Here is an 11,425-nt window from a genome sequence, read left to right as displayed (position 1 = left end):
ATACATACATACATACATACATACATACATACATACATACATACATACACACAAAAACACACACACACATTGATATCTCTTTTAGTAAAAGAAAATAACTGGGCTTTTTGTTGTTTTGTTTGCTTTTTAAGATATGAGACATACTGACACTCCACTGGACCTATCCAATCCTAAGTTCTTGAAGCCTGGAGTAGACACAAAAGTGAAATGTTTCATTAAGAAAGTAGGAACAGACAGACAAACAAACAAACAAACAAAAACTGCTCTTGTGACATGTTTGCATATTTCCCAGTATCTAAATTGGTCTCTGATTGCATACATCTTAGATAACACATCATCAAGTTTGTAAGGATATTAACATGAGTTACATGGTATCAAAAATTAGGCTCTGAGCAAGGAGTCAAGCCCAGCAGATCCCCAGCCTTATGGGAGTCAATCTAATTAACAAACCAAATAACACACACCAGAATGACCAGAACAAGCTCTGGTGCTGTTTGGTGCTATGATCTGGTACTGGGGAGTCAGGCCTGGCTTCCCTCACCTCATATACAGCTCCTCTTATGACATAGGCCCATGTTTTACTCGTGTCTGCACAGTAGCCATTTCATGGTACAACACTAAAGCTCCAGGAGGGAGGATACACTGTTTTTGTGTGCCCATATTAAAAGTACAGACAAGTGCCTAGCCTTTGGCTGGGGCTCATTAAATACTAGCAAAGGCTAAGTATTAGCCATTGGCACACAGACTTTCCAGTTTCCAATATAACTGTCCCTTTTCAGGACCAGAAAAGAGCTTTCCTTATGCCTAGAGAGAGGTTTTCCTACATGACTGAGGTATAGAGAGAGGTGGGAGGGACTGATCGTTATAGCATGTTACAATTGACCATCAAAAAGCACTGAGGCTTCTGACTCAGTCCCAGAGCCTGAAGTGCAATTTCTTCAGGACCCAAGTGAGAGGGAGTTGGAAAAGCTGCACACCCTAAAATGTCAGTCTGGGTGTTATATCTGCTGATGGGATTTCCTCAGGCTGGATCAAAGATTGTGTTCTTCCTGCAGCAGATACGTAACCTAAAGTTTCACAAAATGCAAAATTGTAGTTCAAATCCCCGTGGTCAGAGCTGTAAGTATACCACGGGTTAATTACGTTACTCAAGCTTCAGTCAAGGTAGAGGCTTACAAAGTATAGTCCTTAAGGCATTAATCCTCTTGGATAGGAATGTTTTTTTAATACTGAGGAAAAGAACATAGACTGAGAGGCAGGCAAGGTGATGCATGCCTGAAATCCAAGCTGTATTGGAAGGCTGAGAGAAGAATGACCACAGGTTGAGGCAAGCCTGTGCTAAATATCAACTTCAACATCAACCTGGGCTACACAGTGAGACCCTGTCTCTGAAAAAAAATACATTTATTTAATAAATCCAAGGCATCAAAGACATATATTTGCTGTCTTTGCTTCTCTTGAATTGCATGACGAATGGATTCTGGTAGCTCCAATGTAAGACAACAGGACATCAATCAATGGGGGTGGGGAGAGTTTGCCCTTTGAGTTTCTTTGTATAAAACTTGGAGACAAGATACACAAATAGAAATATTTTTATGATGCATAAAGCAACAGTACTGCGGGAATTCAGCTTCTGTTTTCATATTTCAGGGGCAAGGCCTGGTTCACTGCGATTTTATAATTTATGAAATCATACATATTGCCACCTGCATCGTGCAGGAAGTATTAGTTCCATATTCAGATTATTTAGAGAGTTTACATGTGGCCTATTTCTTTATGAAGCAGACAAGAAATCATTTCTGAAGGGGAAAGATTAGTGAATCTAATTTTGATGGTGATATTTGAAGAACGTTATTTGCAAAGCTATAAGTCACTCCTTTATATTGGATTTGTTGCGTAACCCCACAAAATCCATAATAGCTGCCACATAAATACAGGAGGTACCTATTTGCTCATTTATTTGTGTGTAGACTTGTTTTTTACTTCTTGCAACGCTTCCTTTGAGAGTCAACCACGATCCTTAAGTGTTAGAGTCTGATTTTCTCTTCAGTGAGGTTGGCAGCGTGTGGTGGCAGAGGAAGTTGGGTCTCTGAGAATAGGGTATTTTGTGTATATCTTCTGCGTGCATTCCTTCCATACCATCTACAGGTAGGTCTCTTTCAAGGACACAGTGGTACTCTTGTTATCAGACCGAGGAACAGTCACTCCCAGACCTCATATTGTTCATTAGTTGCACTCAGCAGTCATCACTGTTGTACCCTGTGCTGGTGCCTGGTCCATGGAATACCAACCTACCTCTCTTGATCTCCTCTTACCTCAGTGACTGCTCCTTCTCATTTGCATTCCTGTGTTTTCCGTAAGTTTTTACAAGGCTCTAGATCTCAGTCCAAAGACTCGGTTATCTACCTCCAGTACCCGATCTCTAAATTATCTCAGACAGCCTACTGAGAACTCATAGCCTGCTGACTGCATCGCAGGCTTATCCACTGCCCACACCTCTGACCTGTGCTGTGCATATTCACATCTGGATGTCCTCTACCTCTCACATCTCGAATCCTGGTTCCTTAGTTTTGTAAGCCAAGCTGTGTGCCATCTCTAAGATAATATGCCAACATAATGGCTTTGGCGGGGGGGGGGGGGGGGGGGGGGGGGGGTGCGGGGGGTTGTAGTAGAAAGACAAATGATTCTGTCAAGGGCAAGGTCAAAAGTAGACAAAACTGAAAATCTCCAGCAACTAGTTTCATTTCTCCTTGTCCCAGTTTCATCACTAGAAAGACTTCAAGGATGACTAGATATACCTCAGCGGCTTGTGAGAAACCTGACAGTATGTGATATTCTTAGGAAAGGAGTTGACACGCAGTAAAGGCTGATTAAATATTAACTGTTGCTGGAGATTAAAAAAAAATGAAGGTATGCTATAACCAAAGCAACTTGACTTTCTCTCCTAGTAGCTTTTGAGATTTGTTAGAGGATACTCCTATTTTTAAAACAGTTTTCAGTCTCTAAACTTTGTATTCTATCCCTGATTCCTCTCCTCATATTCCTTAGTCTCCAGCTGTGGAGACTCTACCCTTAGAATAGATCCAGAGTCTTACCACTCTACTGTGACCTCCCAAGTTCAAGTCTCCATTAACCATGACCTGGATTACAACAATGCATACCTAATTGGTCTCTGCCCCTCTCTCTTTTTTCATTGAACCTAGGGCCTTATAGATTCTAGACAAATGGTCTACCACTAGGCCACACACTGAGCCACATCCTGGCCCCTCCCACTTCTCTTTTGCCCTACTTGCTCTTCACACATGAAGACAAGCCCAATGACAGTATTTTCTGTTGTTGTTGATCCATAGCAGCTTATGGCATAGTTAATGAATGAAGTCGCATGGTGCTTATTTCAGTAGGCAGCTATTTTTCCTTGTATCTGTAAATCATTTTACAAGTACTTTATGATTCATAAGAGGAGGTACATTGTTAAAACAGCGAATAACTATGAGCTGGCTGAAAAAATTCTTAGTATTAAGACTTACAATTATCCATCCAAAATATTATGGCCGGTGGTAATCCAATTGGAGGCCTACATGGAAGTACTAACGACTGACCATTTCGCAGTATGATTGGTTCAAGTCTTTCCTTGGTCCACAAGGGCGACCCTGTTAAGCAAAACCCAAAAAATTTCTGAGGTATTTCTTCTTGCAAAAATAAAAAGAAGACAACAATATAAAGAAAGGCATTCAAAGATTTTTGGGAAATTATACCTTAGAATTTATATACATTAAATAACGAAGTACTTTTAAATAAGGTGTTAGAGTTTTTGTTTTTTAAAAAAATGATTATAGGAGAAAAAGGAAAAAGAAATCTATATTACATTTGCTAGTAGGACTCAATCCACCAATCCATTATCTCATAATTTACAGTAATACATCAATAAGACACTGGTTTTGATATAGGCATCACATTCTCCACAAAGAATGAGAAAAACTTAAATGTCAGCATATTTATTTCATAAGAAAATATATATATATATATATATATATATATATATATATATCTTTGTATTTCATACAATATTATACATTATACTTATAAGATTGGTAAGAGATTATATATTATATATTAATGTCAAAAAAGATTGTAAAATAGCATTTCAGAATTAACTAGTTATAAGTATATATATATATATATATATATATACATACACACACATTAGGAAAGGAAAGTACTGATAAAGTTATTTCTATAATTGGAAAGACTCAAGATCAACTTAAATATATTTGTATATAATTTTAAATATTTTTAAAATGATCAAAATGACAAATGGTCATTGCTCTTTAAATACAATTAAAGCTGCCGTGAGGGAAACTGCTGGATCATTTGTAGAAAATATAGAGGAGAAAATAACTTCACACAAGTCAAAGGGAACACTGGAAGCAATGCTCTTGCTGTCTTGTGGTCACAGTTGGATACTGTGACAGATGATGAAGTTGGGAACACATCTTTCAAGGGTCATGTTTGGTTGACAACTCTCACTTACTAGATGGGCGCACAACAATGTTATTGGAGACGGCAGCTCCGCGCTCGTTCCTTGCAGTGCACTGGTAGACTCCTTCATAGCTCTCTGCTTTCCCTTCACTCATGATGTTGATGACAAGGGTTCCTGAGCCAGGCTTCATGGTGACCAGAGGGTCCTTGTCTATGTCAAAATGAGTTCCATTACGAGTCCAGGAAAAGCTGCCCAACACATCAAGGATTAAGCTCGTTAATGATCTAGAGAAACAGGATTATGTATCCTTTTAAAAGCCTTAGGTTTTAATAGAGTTCCAGAAATAACTGTTAGATTTCAATATTTAGTAAAAGGTCTCATGCTTGAAAGGTCATGCCAAATCATGACTCAGAAAAAAAAAGTGTTATTTTTATATTTGAGGCATATTCTTCATGAAATTCATCTCAAATTTAACACAAGTTTTCTAAGAAAACAAACACACCAAACAAACAAAAAATATGTTTTCAAGGTACAGTCTCTGAACAGTATTAACATTTTTATTGGAAACCCAATTGTTCATATAGATAAGCTGTGTATAAAGTATGCTCTAAGCTGAAATGTGACAAAATAGGTCTCCATAAGCATTGCATTATCTTCCGTGGAAAATCAATCAGATCTGTTTCAAGTTACCAAAGTCCAAACTGGAGGCAGAGAGGAGAGTTTTTGGGCTCTCTTAAATGTTAATTTTTAAAAGTGCTAATTCTACATAAGTTGTAGTCAAGGACTTTTAATTCTAGAAATAAGCATATACTTCTTAGATGATAGACCAATTTATCAACCAAGATTCCTTTTTCTCAGTTTTGTTACATGAAAGATGCCTCCTATAAATGCCACAGCACTCCTGTGATTAAATACTTCCTGATTGGTCTCATGTTGGTGATGGTAAGACGATGGAGAGACATATGTGTCAAACTTTCCTGTGTTTTCTAACTTGGATCTCTTTTCTTATGACTTAGGCTTAGAATGGTGCTTGCAAAATCTAGAGCAGGAGCTGGGAGTAGGCCAGGCAAGAGTAGTGGTGCAGGTTGTCTGTACCGTGTGGACAGAGGCCATGGACAGTGGTACGCATCGACCAGTACATAGGACAGCTTCATTCTCACAGCACTCATCACCCCTAACTGATGGGAAGTCCTGCCATACACGTACGGGAGGCATTAGCTAAGAATGAAGCAGAAGGGCAAACTGAGACCTGTTTGAAAAACACTTTCCAGCAATATGGTGGGGTTACTATTTTGGAACAAAACTTCGATGGAAATGTTGACATACACTGGCATCTAGAACCAGGTGTTTTTGTCCTTAGATGATAAAGCTTATTTTATATATATTTGAAGATAGAATACCCAAAACATTCCTCCTTTTATTATTTATAAATTCTTATGTCAAGTTATAATTAACAATCATAAAATTTAATTGTTATAATATAATAGCTATTAAAAGCCTTGTATTTTAACAACCAAACTTCATAGAATTCTCCCTTTATCTCTACTAGCTGTTGTGCCATTCTGTGTAGGGCCTTGGATACATAGTCCAGCAGGATAGCCCTCCGTTTCCCATCTATATCATCTTTTGTTTAGACTGGATTCTGAAATGCTCATGCTGAGATACACATAGTGAATCCTGGTAAGTGTGGAGAACAGTGTCAGACTATTCCATGGCTGGTATAGAGGTAGGAGCCTCTATAGAAGCTGTCAATTAAAATTATTCTTTTTCTTTCCAACATGTGAGAAAGAGAAGCCCAGATAAAAAGGGGTTTGGCCTTGTTTACATGAATAAAAACCATTGGTGTCAGAATGGAGACTAGAGTCTTTCCCTATCCCCTCCCAAAGTATGAGGATTTTACTAAAGTATGAATAGGAAAGTAGAAAACTCTAGACTTTAGCAACTGTGCTATTATTCATCTGAGAGATGTGACAATGAATCTATAACTGATACTTTAGAGATATACCAAACCTAAGAAGACATTTTGAAGACCTTTGAAGAGTGGAGATGAGCCAGGAAATTGGTTAGGTAAACGTAAGCATCAGCTGTTAGTCACATTGAGAACTATCCAACTAAGTGAGAAAATGGTCCACATGACCTCTCCTATTCTATCAAAATTCCAAACCTTCCTTCATTCAGAGAGGTTGCCTTCAATTTTAAATGCTATCAAAAGCAGGAAGCATGCTTACCTTGGAGGAGGTTTCCCTTTGGCCTCACACTGGATTACAATATTCTCCCGAGGGTCAATAATGTAGTCTTTTGGTGACTGTTGAGTGATGGTTGGAGGTTGTACCACTTAATTGTAAAACAGAGAATAACGTAAAGAATTACATGATTTACTGCCGTGATAACAGCCACCGTTTCTATACTAAAATCACTTGCCTTAGATTAAATACGTCACAATTATTTCTACTTATCTGTTATAGCATTATGTTTTCAACTAAAATTCAGCTAAAGTTGGGAAGTCAAGACATAACTTCCCTTTGGTAACATCACACACACTTTCAAAGTCCATTTTACCAGACAAAAAGTCTGGGAAAATAATTAATAATGCAAATCTAATATTCAAACTTTTTTCTGATGTAACAATGAGAAACCCATGCTTCTTTTATTTCAAGCAATGCCTGTCAACATAATTTATGAGGTAGAGTTGAATCTTTCTTAGGATAGAGTCACTGACATAGCGCTCATTAGTATTCAAATGGTGTAAAATATTATATCTCAGGGAAACATACTTTTGACAAACTCATGTTTAAAAGATGGTTAAATTGGAGCTTTAAAATGCCTTATCAGAACCAGGAGGTAGACAAAATAGGAATGAAAAGAAAACACTCTTATCTGGGTTAGTAATGAGATTGAAACCCTCCTATAGACCTTGTTTCTATGTGTTCTTCAAAGTGTTACCTGATCCTTTAATATGAAACTATAGAGCTAATTGTTTTGACCCAGAGCAATTCAATCTGAGGAAAGTCCATCTAGAGACCTTGAGCATGCTCTAAATTGCTCTGAGACTACCATAGGCCCTTTTCTCTCATGAGATCGGGGTAAAATTGTTACCTGTAGTAGGAAGAGGCTAAGCATGTGTCTATATATCTCACAAGGTCTAGGGCAGTTTCCTATGACTAAGGCTTATGTAGTCCCCTATGCAAACATGCTAGGGCATGTTCAGGACTGTGCAATGAAGTAGTCCAGCTTGCACTCCCCTGCACTTTGGATCCTCCTGCCTTTATCTTGTTGATTTCCAAAGCTAGTCAGCAGTTTTGTCTGAAGGTTAATGGCTGTCTGTTTTTTATTAGTTGAGAGACTTGAGCCTCAACTCCTGTAAGCCTTCAGAGAGAAAAGAGATTCAAAAGTTGACTTGGCCTCCAACTAGGACTGGGAGAATTAGTAACACACTTGTGTAAAAATATTTAGTGGATGCCAACACTGGGATTGTTCAGTGGATCTTCAAGCATTCTGATTGGGCCAGCTTCATTTGTATTGGTCAACTTTCAGATTCTAGAAGTATAGCATTTGGGATAATGAAAGGAATTCTTGAGGTTCTGTTCTGTCAGAATGGTGAACAAAGACATTGATAGAATGGATTCTTAGGGGTGACTCAATGCAGTTCATTTGGGGGGTGGTGGGGGGATGAGGTTCCAGACATGCAAATTTTGTGGTTTAAAATGCAGGGTTTCCCCTCCTGTGCCTGCAGCTGTACCAGGAGTTTGCCATCTGGAGGAATCTTTTTCAATAGTGCTTAGGTCATATGGCAATTAACAAATGCTTTGTAGTAATAAGTGACTTACCAAGATTTGTCTGTTTAACTCAACATCAAAGGAAAATGTCTGAAAACGGACCATCTTTTCACTGGATGATAAATGCTACCCAGCTGTCAGAAGCAGCAAACATTTTTGCTTATAGGAAGCTTCCCAGGGACCATGTTATTTCAAGATATTCTTCTAATTTTCAGGATTTTTCTCCTCAGAACACCTAGGAACAATGTTCTACCCAGTTCTAAAGCTAAAGCCATCAAAGAGAGACTTCCAATCCTCTACAAAAGATGGGTGTCTCTTCCAGTTAATGGCATGTAAAACAAAATAATCATTCTCCCTAAAAACTTTTTTGAATTTTCTCATTGAGTTACATCAGATTTAAATACAGCTTGGATGTTAGTAGAATAGCAGCAGGTTGGCCAAAGTAATATCAGAGTCTCCAGAATTCATGCAGGTTATATATTACGTTTGTACCTTAGCATTCAAACAAGGTGTCGGGCTATAGTAAGCAACATGCTTAGAAAACCACTAAGCACAAAACATGATGCTGCTTGTTTGTTTCACACCATTAATTCAAGAAACAAGGACATGGTCACATTTCCACACTGCCTAGTAATTTGTAGAAAGACACTTACAGTCATCAAGGAGCTTTGCTTTTTTCCCATCAGTATCAGCAGATGAGTGGGCAAAGAAGATTAAAAAGAAAACCAGATGTTAGTAGCGAGAATGTTAGCACCTTAAAGATAAAAAGGGTCATTTTGTCTACTTGGTTTGACCTTAAAAAAATAAAACATATGATGAAAGTTAAAACTTTATTACAAGAGAAAGAAAGTGGTACTCGAGGTTTGCCTTGCTCCTGTAGCAGCTTCTCACATCATCAGCATACGGAAGAACAAAGGCTGTGCTGTAGGGGGAAAAAGGCTCTTCCAGGATAAGAATGGTGAGGCATTGATAATTATGCTCAATTGGAAAAATAGATGAAGTCTACAATTAATTTGAGTTGTCACATTCTATGTTGGCATCTGACCTTATTATCCCAGACACCACGGTGCACATGCTAATGATATTTCACAATGGGATATTGCTACAGTTCTCCATCCAACTCAAATCCAATGCCGATTTAAGATATGCACATCTCTATGGTTTCTCTTCAAGATGGTTTTATATTATTAACATATTTCTGCTTTGGAATTCTCAATTGGCCAGGTTTTATATTATTAACATATTTCTGCTTTGGAATTCTCAATTGGCCAGATTTCGGGGTCCCGTATATAGGATCATTGTGTGTGCTGCAGAAAGGGTATGTGGGACTAAGACATGTTTGCACCCAATTCCAATCATTCTGCAGGGCTGCCTGTCATTACTGCTTGCAAAGCAAAGGTTAATGCAGGAGAGCCTAGGCTACCCCGTGACTTTATTTTCATCATGGTTGTGGCTTGTCTCCATTAGCTGCCATAATTGAGTTAGCCCTAGGTGCCTGTTTCCCCTGATAGTTAGATGGAGCAGTCAGATTAAGGAGGAATATATTTAACACAAGAGAGAACAAAAGCATTTCCCTCACTGATTTCCATCTTTCTAGTGCGTCTATCAGAGCAAATGCTTACTTAAATATTCCTGCTCTAATGAGTTCAAGTGAATGAGTGCATAGTTCAATTAAATACATATCTACATATTTTTAAATTAAAGTCATTGGATGATTAACTTTTAAAATGAAAAAAAAAAAGCTGCATTTTATTGCACTTTAGTATAGAGAAGCAGAGCCCAGGAAGAGAGTGGAGTGTGTAGGGAACCCACTGACAGTTGCAACATCTACAGCAGAAAAGGACACGCCAGCAATTGGCTAACCCCAGGAAACAGCTATCTCCCTTGCACCTTAGAAGGCTTGCCAAACAGATGCTGTACTCAAGAAGCTAATGGCTTTAAAGAGGTCGTGTAGACTGGGAACAAAGGGCAAATCATTTGTGAAGTACAGAAATTGTTCAGACTTGAAATTCCGCTTTCCACTGCAAGGAACATAACCAGCTGGAAACCAGCATTGTCTTTATTGTCTACAAACAAACCACACAGGACAGGGAGAGTATAATGCACATTTTACTTTGTGGGAAATGAGGGAGAGAAATGCAGTAGCCCTCTATGCCTTTTCATTTTAGTGATTTAGCAGGTCTTTTCTTAGTATCAACATCTTGCACCTTAGCCTTTGATCACATAGTTTAAGCCAAGACTGTTCACTAGGCTTGTGGATGGCATACTGTTCTTACAGACTAACATTTAAGATGCAAAATTAGGAACTGAAACTAGTGTGTCTGTCTGAATCAGGATAAATAAAGTCTGAAGTACGGTTGATCTGGGAATAAAAAGGGTCAGAGGGATGTCAAGAGCATCCATTAGTTATTTTATTTTTCAGAGATGCCTCAGCAATAAAGGAAGAAAGTACACAGAATAAGGACAATAAGCACGGGTCTGCATCATCCTTTGAAAGTGGTTCACAGGGTTCTTCCACAAAGGGCTCCCTACCGGGAAGATCAGGGCAGTTGTACCAGTTCCTTCTCAGGCCACTCCCACCACTGCACACAAAAGACACCTGAGGCAAAGAAAGATAATGAAGAAAAAGGGGACCTCATGTCCAGACTACATTTCCATCCTTTTCTACAGTGTCTTCATTAACACCAGGTGCTGAAGGTAAAAGCCAAATTAATTTTGATTAGCTTTTCAGTGTCCTACAGACACTTTCCTCAACAACACAGCCAAGGGTGATGGTAAATACCGAGAGGTTTTGCCTCCTGGCTTAAGAGATTTAAACTGCTAATACTCACAATCAAGAGGAACGTCCAGAGCACTGATCATCTGGCACAGGAAGAGAATCAGAGGCACTCTGCCTGCAGACAAGTGCTTCTTCTTCAGCATTATTTTAAGCTGCATCAGCTGCACTCCTGCTGAGAGCCACACACGGAATTTCCTTTTCTTCTTGCTCAGAAGATGTGTGTGCGGCGTTTAAATAATTTTTCATGCAGGGGACTGAAAAGGAATGGGGAGAAGAAGAATAATTATAACGTATTAAAAGACGGAACTGAAGAGCGAAAATGTGCAGCTCAGAATAATCAGCCCTCTATTATACATGAATTCCAAAAGGGAAGCTGAGTTTTAAATATTT

At 38.6% G+C, this 11,425-nt stretch overlaps 1 protein-coding gene across 7 annotated transcripts in view; it reads right to left on the bottom strand.

Moving 5' to 3' along the window:
• Positions 1 to 11,193, bottom strand: part of Nrcam (neuronal cell adhesion molecule) — a 63,443-nt gene extending 52,250 nt beyond the window's left edge. For 4 of the 7 annotated variants that reach the window (XM_028757454.1, XM_028757457.1, XM_028757459.1 and 1 more), the window contains exons 1-5: positions 11,088 to 11,193; positions 8,910 to 8,927; positions 6,709 to 6,814; positions 4,532 to 4,728; positions 3,528 to 3,650 (exon numbers count right to left, since the gene is read on the bottom strand). In XM_028757454.1, coding sequence (XP_028613287.1) covers positions 3,528 to 3,650; positions 4,532 to 4,728; positions 6,709 to 6,814; positions 8,910 to 8,927; positions 11,088 to 11,193 — 550 coding nt within the window. The remainder of the gene's footprint in view (positions 1 to 3,527; positions 3,651 to 4,531; positions 4,729 to 6,708; positions 6,815 to 8,909; positions 8,928 to 11,087) is intronic. The other 3 variants (XM_028757455.1, XM_028757456.1, XM_028757458.1) reach the window with 1 other exon arrangement.
• Between the last annotated feature and the right edge of the window lie 232 nt (positions 11,194 to 11,425).

The sequence above is a fragment of the Grammomys surdaster genome, unplaced genomic scaffold (genome assembly GCF_004785775.1).
Source record: "Grammomys surdaster isolate TR1022 unplaced genomic scaffold, NIH_TR_1.0 126163, whole genome shotgun sequence".
Taxonomy (NCBI): Eukaryota; Metazoa; Chordata; class Mammalia; order Rodentia; family Muridae; genus Grammomys; species Grammomys surdaster.
This window is presented reverse-complemented; position numbering and strand designations above follow the sequence as displayed.